The sequence below is a fragment of the Marmota monax genome, unplaced genomic scaffold (assembly GCF_021218885.2).
Source record: "Marmota monax isolate L192 unplaced genomic scaffold, Marmota_monax_Labrador192_F-V1.1 WCK01_AAM20220418_F8-fsc00030, whole genome shotgun sequence".
Lineage (NCBI taxonomy): Eukaryota > Metazoa > Chordata > Mammalia > Rodentia > Sciuridae > Marmota > Marmota monax.
In genome coordinates this window covers 633,549-651,963 of record NW_026691988.1, presented here as the reverse complement: position 1 = coordinate 651,963, position 18,415 = coordinate 633,549, and the positions used below count along the sequence as shown (strand labels likewise).

The following is an 18,415-nucleotide window of genomic DNA, read 5'->3' as shown; positions in this document are numbered from 1 at the left end:
AGTTTTATTTTTATTTTAAACATGAGCACAGTTAGCCCCAGATTATATCATTCTTTCAGTAACTAGTTTGAAAGCTATTAACTTAATGAGCATTGATTATTGAAGGGAGATTACTTTTATTTTTATAATGATTTTGGATAGGATGAAAAGTGTATTACCTCTATTATTCTTTATTACAGGATGCTGTTTGCTTCCTATATAACTCTCAATGTAATATAATGAATTTATTGATTTATTATAATTATTTCTCCCCTACAGTATTACCCAATATGTAGAACAACTTATTAGTTAGTAATTTGTTAATATTTGTCCTATGAATTTTGAAGGAAGATTCTTGAAAATGATCTTACTATGTGTAGGATCCCAGGCCATCTTGTCTTATCTTTTTTTTTTTTTTTTTTTTTTTTTTTTAAGAGGATGTTTTTAAGTCAGGGATTTATAAGCTAGTAAATTTTATATCATCAGAATTAAAATGTAATCTTTGGGCTCCAACTAAAAATGTTTGATTTATTTAAACAAGCATAAGAAGGTAAAACCTGTCAATGGACTTTTATTCCCCCCCACCCCGTGGCATTTTTTTTTTCCTATGGAATGCAATGCCAGTAAATAGGAAATACAGTGTGAAGGATGCTGGCAGTGTGTCCTTGAATTTTCTGTGTCTACATCTCCAGCCCACTACTACCTGGCACGGGTCAGGTCAGTGTGAGAAAGCATTAGGTTGTTGCATTTCATAGTTTCTCTTATATGTGATTTGTTCTAACATTTAGAAATAAGTGTTAAATCAACTTGGGGGCAATTACAACTTTATTAACAGTTTTCTGCAAAGTTTTTTAATGTCCCTTAAAAATGTGAGAAATATTGTTCTAAAAGTTCAGAGAAAAGCCCACCTGATCACGTGTCCTAATTATGACTTCATGACCTAAAGTTCTCTGTGGACAGACCCTACAGACAGGGCTGGGGCTGTGGAGTCCTTCCAAGGTCAGTCTTTCACTTCACCTGCCTTGTTGTTAAAGGGGTAAAATGTGGTCCAATACATCATTCATCATTTCCATCAGTTCAGACATTGAAGTGATATTTCTCCAAGTTTCTTTGAAGCAAAGAATGATAAGCAAGCCAAAATTAAATTACAGTGTACCTTTGACATTTGAATTTAATATGTGATACATTGCCTTATCACATGCTATTCCCAAAGGCCAGTGATTCGGAATCATTTGTGATTTTTGCCTAGGTGTAAATTTCAGTTTCTCACTCTGGGATGTGGGTGTATGGGAACAGTTAAGCACCTGACATCCACTTTCATATTCAGCCTCATTGCTTACCTTCTGATCTCATATATAGGAGCTCTGAAGAAGTAGAAAACAAAACAACAACAACAACAATAAAATATCCCTTTGCCATATTTCATAAATGAAATAAAACAGTAAAAATCAGGTCTGCTGTTAGCTAATGAGAGTTTTTCATGTCTAAATATTTTCTTTATGTCTCTTGTTTATTATGTCTTTACAAATTTTATCTCCTGGAAAGACATGCTTTTGATGAAAAAAAAAAATTGTGCAATATGGTCATAAGGCTTCACCGAAGTATTTGCTCTTTAAAAGTGTAGTTGCCAGACAACTTCAGTTCTGGTCTTCTTTTAAATATTTGCCATATACTAAGAAATAAATCGCTCAATAGGGCTTTGGGTTTCAAGAGGCATTAATATGTCTCTGTATTTTAATGTTTCAGATTGTTATCTAATCAGAGCACACTCTTCTCTCCTAGAACCACCAAGACCCATTGCTCCTCCCCAGCTACTTGGCGTTGGGCCTACATATTTGTTGATTCAACTGAATGCCAATTCAATCATTGGAGATGGTCCCATTATCCTGAAAGAAGTGGAATATCGAATGACATCAGGATCCTGGACAGAAACTCATGCAGTCAATGCTCCAACTTATAAATTGTGGCATTTGGATCCAGATACTGAATATGAGATCCGAGTACTACTTACAAGACCTGGGGAAGGTGGAACAGGACTTCCAGGACCTCCATTAATCACCAGAACCAAATGTGCAGGTAAGACTGAATAGTGGGTATTCTACCTGTGAAGGAATCTAGCATGAGATATCTAACACAAATACAATATTTAATGATTTAATTACTTGACATATAATATCACACTATTCTAAGAAGTCCAGTGAACTAGGTAATTACCTACCTTGACTATGTCATATTTGGCTGACATAAAAGCAATGTATGTGCTTCCTTATTATTAATCCTAATTTTGTTTTGAATCTAGAGTCTTGCTTGATCATTTTGGTGAACCTTCTGTGTATGTAGACCAATCATTTCTGATAGCTGTGGATGAAAGTATTAGTGAGAGAGGAAGACCTTTCTAGTTCAAGCAAATGCTTATACCCTTTTTATCACGTAGACATGGTCTTCCTCAATAATATTATATTCAGCATAGAGGCCATATCATATAGTATGGATAATGCTTTGAAAAATAACTGTTCTATTGACAATATCCTATTGCTGAGAATTAGTTCAGCAGTCTGACCCTCATCTCTCAAAAACAGAAAGGTTTCCTTTTATGTTTGTTATTATTCTCCCCATGCTTGAGACAGACTGGTGAAAATAATAGTATGTGAAAAAAAAAACATAAAGAATAATAAGTGAAATAAAATAATATGTAATCATATATCCTAACACCTTATTACACTGTTTTTATAGTGGGAAGAATTTTTAGCTATTAAAAGCCACTAAAAATTTTAATAATCTAAGTGATTTGAGTGCATTTTTCATGCCCTACATATTTTATTGTTAAAAATGGTTTAATTTGTAGTTTAGTTTAAAGAGGCATTTTACATCCATCATGCATTATGTTGAAATATAGAGTTAGCACATGAATGTATGTATCCTTAATATCTTATGAGTTCATAAAAATTGAATTCCTAAACTGAGAATCTATGAAAATGTTTATATAATGTCTTTTATTTCTTGAACATCTATAATATTATAGAACTACTCACCAAGAATATTAATCTACAATAAAGCTATATCCATAAAATATTTATATATGTTTTTAAATTTAGCTACATTTTTATATATTCGTTGAAACTATTTAAAGATGTTTATTAATTGAAAATACCTAGACAACCATTAGTCTGAGATTTAGAGACTAAAGAGACCCCTAATTTGTGATTGAACCCACAATTGCCTCTGGTGTTTTCAAAGCAGCTTTACCCAGAAGAGGCTGGGCGGTCTCCATGACTCAGCTTAAATCTGATAATTGGCTTTTACATAGTCTATAGAGGTACATCCTTCATGTTACAAATTACTCTTATATGTACTAGATATACTTTTTCAGGGAGAGTCAAGTGAAACCCCACCACCTAGTCACAGAAGTCATTAAAAGAGGAAACAGTATGGAAACTGAAAAGTACTTCACTATTCCAAATTTAATGTGCTGACAATGAAATGGGGAACAAGAGTCTGGTTTACTGAGGGTATCATCTATGTGTTTTCTAATAAAATTGCCTTTTTACTGCACTTAGTCTTCATAATGGATATACAAATTATACCAACCAATGATAATTGACTGTTCCGTGGTCTTCCTCTTCACTTCTTTTACCCATGCTTGTTAATCATCTGCTTTCTTGTCCTTTATTTTGAACAAAATGTCTTTAAAAATGAGCAGTGTATGTTAGTATAGTATAGTTTTTGTTTAAGCTAGGAATTATTGGAAATTGGCCTTTGGTATGAGAGCTGCAGAGATTGCAGGTAAATCAGCTGTGTTTTAAAGTTCGCTGTTCTCTATTAGGTGAATGACAGCACTATGTTAATGAACGTTGATTTATCTCTGTTGAATGCTTATGTTCAGAGTGTGCATTGAACTGTAATAAGTAAAAAAAAAAAAATGACTGCAAATTGATTTGAGGTACTTTATTCTGAGAATAGCCTCATCTGTGTGGGAGGGAATAAAGTAAAAATATCTTCCATGCCATAGCCACTTCCCTACTTAGAAAGTGCCTTGACACTTTGGAACCATATCGGTCTTTTTATCTGATTCTTTGGGGAAAGTTTTGTCTGTGTACTCTTTATAGAATTAAGTGGTATTAGGCTCAATCACTTGTCATTTTATTTCCAACTATAGAAATTTTATTTTTAAGACCATCTTTTACATGTGATGAATCTTTGTCACATGTGTTTATTATTGTTAATTAATGTCTTCACAAGGTGTGCCTGATACAGGATATTGCAGGGGTGGGGGGAGGCGGTAAGTGCTACAGACTAGATTTTCAAGTGCATTGTAGATTTGAGAGAAGCCATGGTTACAAAATTCATTAGGAAAGTCTACTAATCTTGCTCTAAAATTAGAATAGGAGATAAAGCTCATGGAAGCATATGCGGTAATGATTTTTAAACAATTTTTGAAAACCAGAAGTTGAATATACTTGACAAACATTGTGTAACAAATATAAAGTCGGTATTAAAGTATGATGTCCATCTGTTTCCACTCTTTAAGATCCATTTCCCTTCAATTTAACGTAACTTAGACTTCATAGTGACACTATTGTCCTCAGCCTAGGATTCCATATCAACAAAATAGAACGCAACTTACGCTAACTATGATGTTAGCTGATATTTGATAACGATTTCAGAAGTTGGATATTTCTTCATAATCAGGGGAAATGATCCTTTTGAGATCCCAAACATAATCTTTGGAGGAAATTGCCATCTAATTCTATTAAATTGTTCATGCCCTAGTTACCACTGTTTCTATAAGGGGCACGGAGTACTAGATGTACAATTCATCTGGTTTTACTTAGACCTGGGTGTATTCACCTTGTAATTGTTGAGTTTTAGTATTAATATCATCTAGTTGAATAAATGTTGATCATTTTGAAGCCATGCGCGTTAATAGCATGCATGTTAGATCATCAGGAAACCTTAAAGATAAGTATAAATACTTTGCTATATATGTGAAATCATTTTCACATGGATTCTTTGTGAGTTACAGAGAGTGATGGCTACTTGCAGAAATTCTTCTATCATTTTTTTACTGTATCACAGAGGAATGATATTTGTCATTTCTAAGTACCAAAGAATAACTTAGTTTACTTATCATTGTCACAATACCATTTTAATGCACATAATTCATTAATATTTTATTTTAGGAAACAGTAAATGACTTATTGCTTGGAAGAAATTCATCAATAGATATTTTTTCTAGCAAATCAGTTTAAAGATTTTACTTATGCGTATAATGGATAAAATGTTAAATTTTCTAAAGAAAATGTAAACTTTTTTATAGCTACATGTGGATTAATTTGACTTTGGAATTCACGTGAAATGAATCTATCATGATGTTTTATGTCCACACCAATCTATCAGCTAGATATATTATTGTCTTACTTTTGTATTTGTTAAATTTAGGACTTGGGGAGAAAAACAACATAGTTGATACTTGTTCATTATATTGTAATACCTTTACACAGTTAGGAAAACTACAGGGCAGCCTGGCCTCAAACCCATTATCAGTACTTTAAAAGCCTTAATTATTTTCCTTCTTACCCCAACACAGGTAATTTTAATCCCTCGTAATAGTATGGAATAAAAAATTAAAAGGACAGCAGGTAAAATCCAGAAGACATATACCTTTTAAAAAATAGCTTCTGCAAGTCAACCTAGTTCCCAAAGAAAGCATAGTTTAATGTTTGCATCTTCCTATTTATTGAGAGCACAGTGGATTGGTGCTTAACAATCAAATATATGCTGTGCTTAAATACTTGAAACAGTTTTTTAAAGAAGTATAAAAAAGTGTTTTTGTCCTTCTCTGATAATTTCCTGCCTGGTTACCAAAGCTATTTTTTGTTTACTTTCTAAAGTACATGAAAATCATCATTTGGTAAGTGCAATTACTTGCTTCAGGGTCTCTCAAGTTAGGAGAGGTGGTAATTACAGCCTCTGGTGGCTCAGGCCACCTACGCCTGCCTCAGACTTCTCTATGAACCTGAGGGGTATTATTATTTTGCTGTTAGTTTACAGCTTGACCCATGTTGTTGTTCACATAATGCTTCTTCAGGCTTTTTATACATCTTAAAAAATGGCACAAATGTGAAGTTGTCTTAAATGGGAAGTAATTCAAAAACTCCATTGAACAATCAGAGAAAGTATGCTTGCTTTTTTACTGTGTTTGTTTCCTCTGGGTACACCATCTGGTATAGAAGCTAAGAAAATACAGTTTCTCTTTCTCTTATTAAAGAGAAATAAAATATGCCATCATCAGGAATTGTCTGCATTGCATACTTTGGCAATTGCACGTTAAAATTGCTCTTTTAAATTGCCTTCTGCTTCTGGGTAGCCTATTGTGGAACTGCTTTATGATTAACTGACATTTTAGCAGCATCTCCCTCATAGGGAAGGTCAATAGTTCAGAGTGTCCAGAATGTAATATATTTACGCAGTTGGGAAAACTACTCTCTACTCTTATATTGAAGTTCAATGCTCTCGGCAGATTTTAGTTGAAACATGTAGGTCTATGAAGCAGTGAAAAGGAAAGTGTCTTCTTTTAAATGTAAACATTTACTAAAACTGCATTTTTTTTCTGTCCTAACTCCAAAATGGAGGGTAAAAAAAACCCAGAATAATATTTAGATTCTCCAAATCTATAAACTGTGTGACTGAATTTTGGCCTTTTGACTACAGCTTCATTAGCAACATGGTAGTCATCAATCATAAAAACTAGTTATCCATTGAAATTCTGCCTAGAGTTTAAAACAAAATGAACAGCTTTTGTAAGAATTAGTTTATAGGATAAGGATGACTTACAACTTGATTTATATTGAAGGATTATATCAACGCTTTGAAATGTATTAACTTATATATAATCATATGCGTGTACAATTTTGGTTTTGTTTTTCGGTGCTGGGAATTGAACCCAGGGCCTCACTCAGGCTAGGCAAATGATTTACCACAGAGCCTTATATGCTTTCTTTATTGCTTTTGAGCAATAATTTTAAAAAGCAATACTACTATTATTGAAGGCAGGACAACTGGAAATAAAAATCCATAAGTAACAGAATACAGTTCTTTAACATTCTTAAAAATCTAAGAGTAAAATCGTAATTTAGGTTTCTTTCCTTGTTTAGTAAGTAATAACCTGATTTTATTTTTCAGATTGTGTAGAAAATATCTAGGTTTTTTTTAAAAAAAAAAAAAACATTTGTTTATTCAGAAACCCTTTTCTTGGCCTCTTTCTTTGTTAGTAGTAATGGGTTAAGTGCCAGGTCTCCAGTGTTACACAGGCAATTCCTTGACCATAAGGCCTACTGGTCACCAGAGACAGACATAAACAAAATAAAAGGCAAGGAGATGTGAATAGAATTCAAAACAGAGAGAACAGCATGTTTACTCTAGTTTTAAACATTGCTGATAATTTGGGGGCTCTGAAAATAGGTGGATTCTGTGGATCTTGGGCTCACTCTGGGCTTGTGGTTGAATTGAGGATGGCAGGAAGCCTGCAGCTTGGTCTCCTATGATTGATCTGTTATTCAGTTGTTTTTAGGAAAGTGACTCATGTTACCAGGTTTGCTTTTAGAGAGTTCATCCCACCTATGTGAAAGATAGGTTAGGGCTAAGGAAGAACTGGAGACAGAGAAAATGAAAACACAAATATAGATAGATATTGCTAATAATCACTTTACTGCATCTTTCATTTCAGATGAGAAATAGGAATTCTGTAAATTCTGGGAAAATATAATACTTCCTACTAATCAAAATTTTTCTTTCAATAAATATATTTTAAAAATGTGAGAATAAAGTGAGCCTGAATTATACTGTAATTGACATGTGTACATTCTGCTAAGGCTCTATAAATCTAGAGGCTCCCAGCATAAGAAAGTTAAGAGGCTATGAAATCATGTTGCCTACTATCTTTTTTCATTTTTAACTCAGGAGCAGGACATAGAGTTAATCATGCATCTCAGTTCCTGGCACATCTCAGTATAGGTGATATATTAAGTAAAAATGTAATTACCTTTACTAACTAGAGTTGGGTTGTTTTCAGTTTAAATTTCTCTCATCTGACATACATTTGTTGAGAAAAGCATTTGGTAACCAGTGAAAATGACACTATATTTATTTATCCTTACTACTTTACCACATGTTGAGTCTGTTAATGGTATAATTAAGTACTCTTTTCATTGGCTTCATTGTTTTTATTGAATTTTGCATACTGCAATCAAGCTGACAGGTGGAAATGATTTGAATAACAGCATCCATCTCATGCTATGTCCTGAATTTCCCCTCAAGTCCTAAGAATTTTATTTAATATCAGGAAATGGAAATGTTTTTAAAAGTAAAATGCTGTATTAACCATGTCTTGAATGATAACAACATAGAAGTGTAAAAAGGATCTAAATAGAATAAGAAAGCTATGGATCCTGACATGAAAACATGTCCAAGAGCCCCCAGCCTGTGAGCTTCTGCCTCTCCTTTAATGGTGCCACACTGGTCACAATGGTATATAGACTTGTTCCTTATTTTCTTCTTTTATAAGCAGGGAAGAAACTACCTCTGCTTTCCATTGCCACTGTATTTACTTCCTTTTTTTGAATTGCGATAGACATCTTTGTTTTGGAATAAGAAAGAAAACTAAACCAGGATTGGCAGGGGGTGGGGAGAGTGGGGGGTGGCTTTTGAGCAGGCTTGGCAGGGAGGAGGACAGCTAAATGATCATGGAGACTGAACTCATATTCAGTCCCAAACTATTTATTATAATTAGCATTTGGGGTGAGTGTTGGTCACTTGGTGCAATTTCTTGATGGAAAAGAAATGGCATTATATGCATGTATCTCATTATTTTCATCTTTTAATTTGACTCTTAACCTAAGTGTGAACATGGGAGCATCAACATAAGAATGCACTTTCAAGCCTTTGCTGTCTTACTACAAGATAGGGCATTTTTATAGCTAATAATTGCCGTAGGCATGACTCCTCCATCTTTTTTTTTTTCCTCTCCAACAATCTTTATGTAAACTGCAAAAGAAAAAAAAAGCATATGAAAAAGAAAGAGATAATGAGCATATTCCAATCTGGAATCGTACATGTTATATTGTACTTCATGAACTCAGTAAAAAATGCACTTCAAATGGTAGGAATTCGTGCCTTTCATGTCACCCTAGGCAAAACCTGTGCAAATTCAGCTGTCACTACATATGATGTGGCCTAGAAATCATTGAGTGATGTCCATTTTAATTGCCTCAGCTAAATCATCTCAGAAAGTTGAGTTTAAATAATCCATCTTTTTTTTGACTATGTCATTATTTTCCACCCCATGTATTATCTCTCCATAACAAAAGAATATTAAGCAATCGAAATGTGTTTTATATTTACCTATTAAATTACTTTAAACAGATACTATGTTCTTTCTTGTTATATTGCACTCAATATACTAAAGGTCATATTTTTATACTAATGTTACTCATGAACATGAACTAGATTCCCAAAAGAAGGGCAAATGTATGTCATTTATTTTGGCAATTTTATACCATCTTAATAATTATATTCCTGGGCAATATTTAAGCATGTCTCCTTTCGTATATGTTCTATATCTCTCTTATAGTGAATTTTGTACTTTATTTATGAGCACTGTGTAGGTGTCTGATAACTAAAAGAATCAACTCTACTCTGCTTAGATAGACAAAATGTCAAAATGTCACAGGGGTGCACTGACTACCCCTATACTTGGAGAGTCCTTGCTGGAATTCTCAGATTCTATAAAGACTTCATGGAATCCATAAACCCAGGTTGTTTTGTAAATTATTTGGAATACAACAATTTAACAAATTTTATAAATAGTATTTTTAAAAACCACTCATGATACTATAACATTTATATAACTGTCATCATTTTTGTGAAGGCACTATTATTATTATTTTATTTTATTTTACTGTGGTGATTCTGTTAGTTGTAAGTGTAAGATATATGCAATTTTACCTTCTGTTTATTTGGTTTGCCATTTTCTTAGCTCACCCCTCATGGTTGGCTGGTTTGTTTTGGTGCTGGAATTGAATCCAGAGACACTTTTCCACTGAGCCACATCCCTAACTTCTATTGAGACAGGGTGTCAATAAATTGCTTAGGGCCTCACTAAGTCTGAGGCTGGCCTTGAACTTGTAATCTTCCTGCTTCAGCCTCCACAGATGCTGGGATTACAGTCATGTGCCACCATGCCAGGCTACCTCAAATGTTTTTACAGGACATTCACTCATCCTTAATGCCTGCTTAATATTCTACTGGATGTAAGTGCTTGAATTGATTTCGCTATTGTTCTGTCACTGACAGTTTGAAATAACTGGCCATTGTACATGCTTCAGTGAGGACCACACATGTATCTTTCTTTCTTCATGATTAAAAAGTTCTTGACATGTACTGTTCACTTAGTTTCTAAGCAACTCTATGTATGTAGTCAAACAATTTTAGTAGGAGAATATATTGTATAATTAATCAAGTCCAGCTCCCCTATTAATTGCCACTTCGGGCACTTGGACACAATAGTGAAGTGACTTGATCATTATCAAATAGTTGCTTGATAAGAAAGTGAAGAATATCCTTTACATTGCCTTTTCTTGTTTTCTTTCACAAATCACCTGTGTGTCAGGCACTATTGAGATTGCTAGGTATTCTGGGATGGAGACTCTGACTTCTAGACACTCACAGTACAGGGCACCATGACCTTAGTACCTCACATGTGTGTGTCTGGCATTAGTGCAAGCTCCTAAATACAAATCAGGGCTCCCTGAGTGCATTTCTGTGCTGAGTTACCTCTATAGGTTCAAAGATAGATATATAGGTAAATAATTCAACCAATGATCGCTATAATCAATGTGGTCTATGGTTGCACAGTGAAGCCCTGAAGTATGAGTGGGATTTTAAGAAGTAGGAGATCAGGAGAGTTAGCTGTTTTGAGTTAAGATTTGGGAGCCAGTAAACTCTAGTTTCAAAATCTGACTCCAATATTTACTAATGGGAAATGACTTGACCTCTTTAGGTTAAAAATTGAACCTGACCAATTTGACATTTGCATTCAAACCAGTGTTGTCCTAAAACTAAACATCAACTGTTAAATTTTCTAGAATTTACTGGTTGTTAAATTATATAAAAATTATGTAAGCTTAACAAATATATTTATATTTTAAGCAAAGGTATACATACTCAAAATTTTCTGATGACTTTAATATCATATGCATGTCTATTTTACTGTCTGTGGATGCCATTAAGCTCATTTTTCTTTCCAGTTCTGACTTCAGAATCTTTAAACTATAGTGACATATTACACTATGAGAAGTGACAAGAGCTATAAATTTGGGATTTTCTACCCCACTATCCCCTTTTCTGGAAGAACCAAAACCATCATTTATGTATCATACATTTTTTTTTTACATTCTATTAGATATAATTCAAAGTACTTACTCAGCATTTTGTATGCCACAGACAACATCCTTATTAATATCAGCCCATATTGCATTATAAGCCATTATATTAAAATATTTTCCTAATAATTTAAAGCTCATAAACATGCAGAAAATCTGAAGGAATTATGTAGTGAACACTCATATATTCCCCACTATAATGTACCTTTTGTTGTATATGTGATATTCCATTTTTATACACCTATCCATCTTCATATTAATCTATTGGCATCTTAGTTTCTTAATAAATGAAAATATTTTATTCAAGGAAGTGATCTTTTTAAGGAATGAGTTACTTGAATTTTTTTATTACATTGTTTAGAATGATTTGTTTTTTTTAGAAATCTTTCTCCAGTGCTAGTGTAGGAAAAGGACTGAAAGGAGATTTCAGGGAGATTAGAAGTCTGCTACTTCAGTCTAAGCAAAAATTGATCAGTGCCTGAACTGAGGCAGTGGAGATAAGAATTCCAATGAGGAGGCAGGGTTGAAAGAGATTTGAGAGGTACTATCAGTACAATTTAGTGACACATTGGAAGGGAATTCTGGCTTTGGAAATTAAGGTTTAGCGATTGGTTTTAACTTGAAAGTAAAACAGTGGGGGAAAGTCTTAGAAGGAAGATTTCTGTGTTTATATTGAGAAATGAGATCCTGTGTAGGCAATTATAGCCCTGGGTCTATGGTTCAATAGAGAGGGCAGAGAGTAGGGCATACAGATTTGAGTGCCTTCAGCATTTCATTTCTGGTGTGAGTCATGGGTGTGCTATTTTTTTCCCCTGAATTGGATATTAAAGTAAATTTCTTTCAGTGACACTATCAGAAATTATACTCTTTTTTTTCCAGGAGAAACTATACTGTACACATTATTATTTTATTGCATGAACTATTAAGGCAGAAAATTTTAATGATATAACCATAACTTAAAAATATATAGCTGTGATTTTGTGTTTAAAAATTGTTAAGCATGTTTACTCCCCCCCCCCAACATTGGTAGCAGGGAGTGGCTGCTTAATCACTGAGTCACACCCCAGCCCTTTTTATATTTTATTTAAAGACAGGGTCTCACTAAGTTGCTTAGCGGATTGCTAAATTGCTGGGGCTGGCTTTGAACTTGCGATCCTCCTCCCTCAGCCTCCAGAGTTGCTGGGATTATAGGTGTGTGCCACCATGCCCAACCAATTAATGACATACATAGGTATATTTTATGAGTTCCCCCAAACCTCAAATGGGCAGCTTGGAGCATTGTGCTAAGAACAAAATCAACATATGGTTCAGTGCTGGTTTTCATAATCAGTACTCAGCATACGTGCAAATAAGCTAATGTGGTTGGGTCTATCTCTATCTTCTTTCTAGTATTGCTCTTTTACCTCTCATTGTCCTTCTTCTGAAAGATACAAGGGGTCCTTTTACCCCACTTATGCCCTTTAGGAGGGGCTTGAGCATATGAACCAAGGATTAAGAGTAGCACTGGTGTGTGATTTTCATTCTTTGGAATACTGGTACAGGACACACAATGTTGCATTGATACCTCACTAGAACATTCAATCATAACATTTTTTTTTTCAATTTTGTATCAAAGTCTACACTGGAGTGCTTTGATTAAAAAATATAATAATTAATCTGATTCTTTAAAGCCATAAATCAGAGGCCTCTAGGACAAACCTAAATATTAAGACTTTCCTAAATATTTAGACTTTCCAAAAATTTCCACTAAAATAGGGGAAATGAAATACCTATTTCAATTTCGGTGAAGAGCAGAAATAAGTATTTTCTTCTCAGTCAGTTTTTAGTGAAATTCTTATAAAATAAAAAGTAGGTCAGCAAGACAAAATTATTTTATTCTAAGAACAGCAGTAAAATATCATCTTAAGGAAATGACTCTATAGTTGCCTATTATTAAAAAGAAAAAGTGGGGAGAATTTCTAGTGATTCATTTCTTGAACACTCCTAGTCTTAATATAATGGTAATTATATTGAATAAGTAATTTGATTTTCACTTTGTTAGCTGACCTTTTTTTTCCTCTCAGTTACAACATTTACAATTTTTGCAAACAACCAATAAGCCTTTTCTAAAACTATAGTCAAATTACTGATTTAGTTGTATATAGTTTTAGAAAAGATTCTCAAAATATATTTGTATTAGTGAGCTTTTTGTTACTGTAACAAATACATGAGATAATCAACTTAAGAAAAGTAGTTAATTTTAACTCCTTTTTAGAGGTTTCAGTCCGTGATTGAATGGACATGATTATTGGCCAGGAATTGAAAAAGAGGAAGATGAAGAGACTGAGGTCCTACAGTATTCTTTGAGGGCATGCCCCAAATGACTTAAAGACTTCTCAATAGGAATTGACTCTTTTTGTTGTGGTTGTTGTTTTTCCTGAGAGTTATACAACATTAGATTGTATTTTGACATATTATACATGCCTGGATGTATAATATGTCCCATTTTTGTGGTTGTATAAGATGTAGAGTTAACACTACGTTCATATGTGAATGTCTGATTCATTCCACAGTCTCTTAAAGGTTTCACCACTTGGTGCCACACTCAGGATCAAGCTTTTACCACAAAGTCTTTGGGAAATACTTACTATCCCAAGTATAGTGATACATTGAATTTGGTTTATCAATCCTTCTATAATCTTTTAAGATAATGAATTATATGACTGCTGTTATGAAACTTGCTATGAGATTAAAAAAATCTGGAACTCTGCTAAACTCGTGAAACTATGTTTTTGACAGAAGCATGTATACATCTATGAATATTGTTAAAAATGGACCGATAGTATTTTTCTCCATTTTCAGATCAAAAATTGTTCTAATGAAGAAATTAATTCAGAATAAGAAATATTCTTCTAAAAATCAAGAGGGTATAATTATAGTCTTTATAAAAATCATTGAAGCCTATGAATAATAGAGAAATAAACATGTGTCTGCCTACAGAAGAACAATGAAACAGAGCTGTTCCTATATTATAAACTGTACATAATATTTAATTTTTACAGAACTAGCCAAGCATTTGTTATATTGTGATTTTTAGCATGGGTTATTGCATATGTCTTCATTTAAAAATATATTCTTGTCTTGGACAGGTGGTATTTAAGGATTTAGGAGTGAGAAATGGTTTGGCAGTATAACAAGGCATATTACAAGAGCCTTCCTTGAAAGGAAAGAGAGAGAGTTAGACATTTTCCATTACTACCTACTGTTAAGGTGCTCACATTATCCCCTAAACAACCTCATGCTTGTGGCAATAATCATGCAGTATCATTTTTTTGTACTAATATGAAAGTGCAATTCAATCTTTTTGACAAATACTGCATCACTTCTGGCTGGAAAATTCTTTGTCACTCAAACCAAGTTCTGGTGTAAATAGGTTGTAACATTCTGGCTGAAATGACTTTGATTAATTGTATTGAGCAAAGTAAAATTTTACTTGAGATGTTACTTTTTCTTTGCATTTCTTTCTCTTTTCCCTGCCCCAACCTGCCTTCACTCCTTCCCTGAGTTCAGATTCCTTCTATTTATTTGTTCCTGTATAGATAAACCACATCAGTACCCTCAAGATATGTCTTACGTTGAAACTGAAGGAAAATTTCCATGGAAATATGTATTTGCTTGTTTATTATTTTCTCCATTGTGTATTTGCATGTGTGTCCACACATACCCATACAAAAATTTAAATGATTTTGCAGTACTATTTTACTTTGTTACTGGGACTCTATTTCTAAAAGAAGTGATTGTAGAGTGTCTACAACATGAGTTTTATTAAAGTCATTTATAATCCATGGTTTGGTGTGAAATATGAACCTTCTGACTTTTTGTCTTGAAGATTTTCTACTTGGGAGTTTTTACTCATAAAATGCCCTATGCATTCATGCAGGGCTTGGGGCTAGTTGGATTTTTAAGTTTTCCTTCTTAGTAAAAACATCTGAAACTCTCATAAAGAAGAAATGAAAGGTAACAAAATTGCTACTTTAAAAAGTATCCCATTATTCAGGAGATGGACATCATTACCGAAAGTACATGTATGAAGACACAAATGGTGTGAACATACTTTGTGTACAACCAGAGATATGAAAAATTGTGCTTTCTATGTGTAATATGAGTTGTAATGCAATCTGCTGTCATATGTAAAACTTAGAATAAAAAATAAATTTTAAAAAAGTGACCCATGAAATCTAAATGTGAACTCCCAAACTGGCTCCTAAGAAGAGGTCACTTCTCAGGTAAATTTACAAGCCAGGTAAGATCTGTTTATGTTTTAAATAAAGTGATTTGATTTAAGAAACATTGTCTTTAGAAACTGAAGACTAAATCAATGGTTTTTTAAGCCTGAAAATACGATTATAAAGAATTACTTGCCTCTTTAGTCTTTTTTTTTTTTATTCTTTCTTGGTACATTAACCTGTGCTGAGTATATGTATAGCAATAGTTATAGTTAGGTTTATAGATATGGATTGATATAAATTAAATTTAGATATAAAGACAGTGATGTAGATATCTTCCCAGTCATTATTGTGAACTGCCACAATGTAGATGGGTCTAGCTCATCCCCATTACTCAGAAGCAGTCCTGTAGGCAGTTCTTAGGGTCTGCCTTGTAGATTTTCTAGTGGCTATTGTGTGAAGTTTAATTTTTCTAATAAAAATAAACATACTACCTATCATAGCCAAAGTAATACTTAAAGAAAATCCATATTGTCATTTTTAAAGTTTGTACATATTCTATATACCATTTAACTAAAAAAGCAAATAAAACAAAAGAAAATTTATTCATTAAGATTCAACATTTATTTTATCACTGTTAGTTACTTAATCATTATTTTTTCAAATGAAATCAAAGTATATTCTTATAATGTTCTTGAAGGGTCATAATCTTTACTATTAAAATGCCAATTTATTTTATCTCAGTTGTATTATTAGCCTTAAAATAAGACACAAATGCATATTTTTAAAGTAACATGGTTTTATAGTAGTAGAAATTGGAAAGAAACTAAAGGATTGACAAAAGGGATTAATTTATAAATTTTGTAATATCTCAATATTTAATATGCAGCCATTAAAGTTATATACAGAAAGTCTTAATTTGAAATAAAAATATAATGTCATGTAACAGAATCAAAGAATGAAGAAATGAAGAAGAAACAGTAAAAATATATCCTGTATGAGCTAGGCACAGTGGTAAAAGCTTATAATCCCAGTTATCTGGGGTTGTAGGTAGGAGGATTGTAAGTCTGAGGCCATCTTCAGCAATTTAGCAAGGTCTTATGTAACCCAGGAAGTCTCTGTCTATAAACAAACAAACAAACTGGGATGTTTCTCAACAGTAAATCACACCTGGGTTTAATCATCAGTACAAACAACAACAAATAATACATGATGGTTGTTGATATCAGGGAACCATATTATGAGAAATTTTGTAATTTCTTAGCTTCATTTTAAGTAATTTCATTTATAAAGATAAAAATGAGGGGCTGGAGCTGTGGCTCAGTAGGTAGAGCACTTGCCTAACAAGTGTGATGCATGGGTTCAATCATCAGCAGCACATAAAAATAAATAAACAAAATTAAGGTATGTGTACGTCTATAACTAAAAAAAAAAAATTAAAAAAGATAAAAATGATTTTCATGATGAAACTCCTACCAAGGAAGAAGATAAAAAGAGATTGGTTTATAGGAATACATGTGACTTTAACTAATATGAAGCACTATTAAGCTTTCATTTCAGTTTCCATATTTTTAGAAATAGAATTATAAAGCTATCATGAAGGATTAATATGAGGACTAAAAATATTAATAATATTATAGCTTCACATTGGGCACTAAGTTCAGGATACATACATTTTTCTGTTAATGTGTCTAATTGAGGATTTTATAGTCATGCTCTTGGAGCCGCATATTTATTCTTGGCTCTTTTAAAATTTCTCAAGTATTTAAGGCATACAACATATTTTAATACATGTATACTTGGTGAAATAATGCTATAGTTCAACAAGCTAACATTTTTATCACCTTCTATAATTATCCCTGTGAGAAAGTAAGAACAGCTGAAACCTTATCTTTAAGTAGTATTCTAGTGTTCATGCAATATTATCAACTGTAGTTCTCATGTTGTACTTTACATTGCTCGACTTTCCCTACCTAACAGCAAATTTACACCCTTTGACCTCTTTCTCCCTGTTTTCTTCCCCTTCTTACCCAAGAAAACCCCTGCACTACTCTGTTTCCATTTATTTGATTTTTTTCTTTATACAATGAAATCATAAAGCATTGTTTTGCCTGTATCTGGCTTATGTCACTTAACCCAATGTCCTCCAGGTTTGCCTATGTTTTCATGAATGGCACATCCTCTCTTTCTCTCTCTCTCCCTCTCCCTCTCTCTCTCTCTCTCTCTGTGTGTGTGTGTGTGTGTGTGTATAGTGTATAAATATATATTCCAAAAATATTGTACATATATGAATTAAATAAAAGTATATATATATATATATATATATACATATACTTATGTGTATATATATATATATATATATATATATATATATTTATGTATATTTATACAGACATACATACACACACACACAGAGGCACATTCTATCACAATTTTTACCCATTCATACACTGATGGACACTGATTTTGTTTCCATATCTTTGCTATAGTGAATACTGCTGAAGTGTACATGCAAACCCCTTAGGAGTGTTGATTCAATTTCCTTTGGGTATATACCCAGAAGAGGAATTTCTGGGTCATATGCTAGTTCTATTTTTATGAACTGAGGAGCATCCATACTTTTTTCTATAATGGCTGCACCAATTTACATTTCTACCCACAGTACGCAAGGGTTATTTTTTTCTCCACAAACTTGCCAACACTTGGGGCTGGTTTTATTTTGAGTAAAATCCTTCTTCACTTTCATTTCTATCAAAATGCATGAAAGAATTAAATTGTTACTTATTTGGGAGA

The 18,415-nt window shown here is 33.1% G+C and overlaps 1 protein-coding gene across 13 annotated transcripts in view; it reads left to right on the top strand.

Annotated features, from left to right (window-relative positions):
* Ptprk (protein tyrosine phosphatase receptor type K) overlaps nt 1–18,415 on the top strand; it is a 560,796-nt gene that overhangs the window by 320,380 nt on the left and 222,001 nt on the right. For all 13 annotated transcript variants that reach the window (XM_058581031.1, XM_058581026.1, XM_058581030.1 and 10 more), the window contains one exon: nt 1,762–2,055. In XM_058581031.1, coding sequence (XP_058437014.1) covers nt 1,762–2,055 — 294 coding nt within the window. The remainder of the gene's footprint in view (nt 1–1,761; nt 2,056–18,415) is intronic.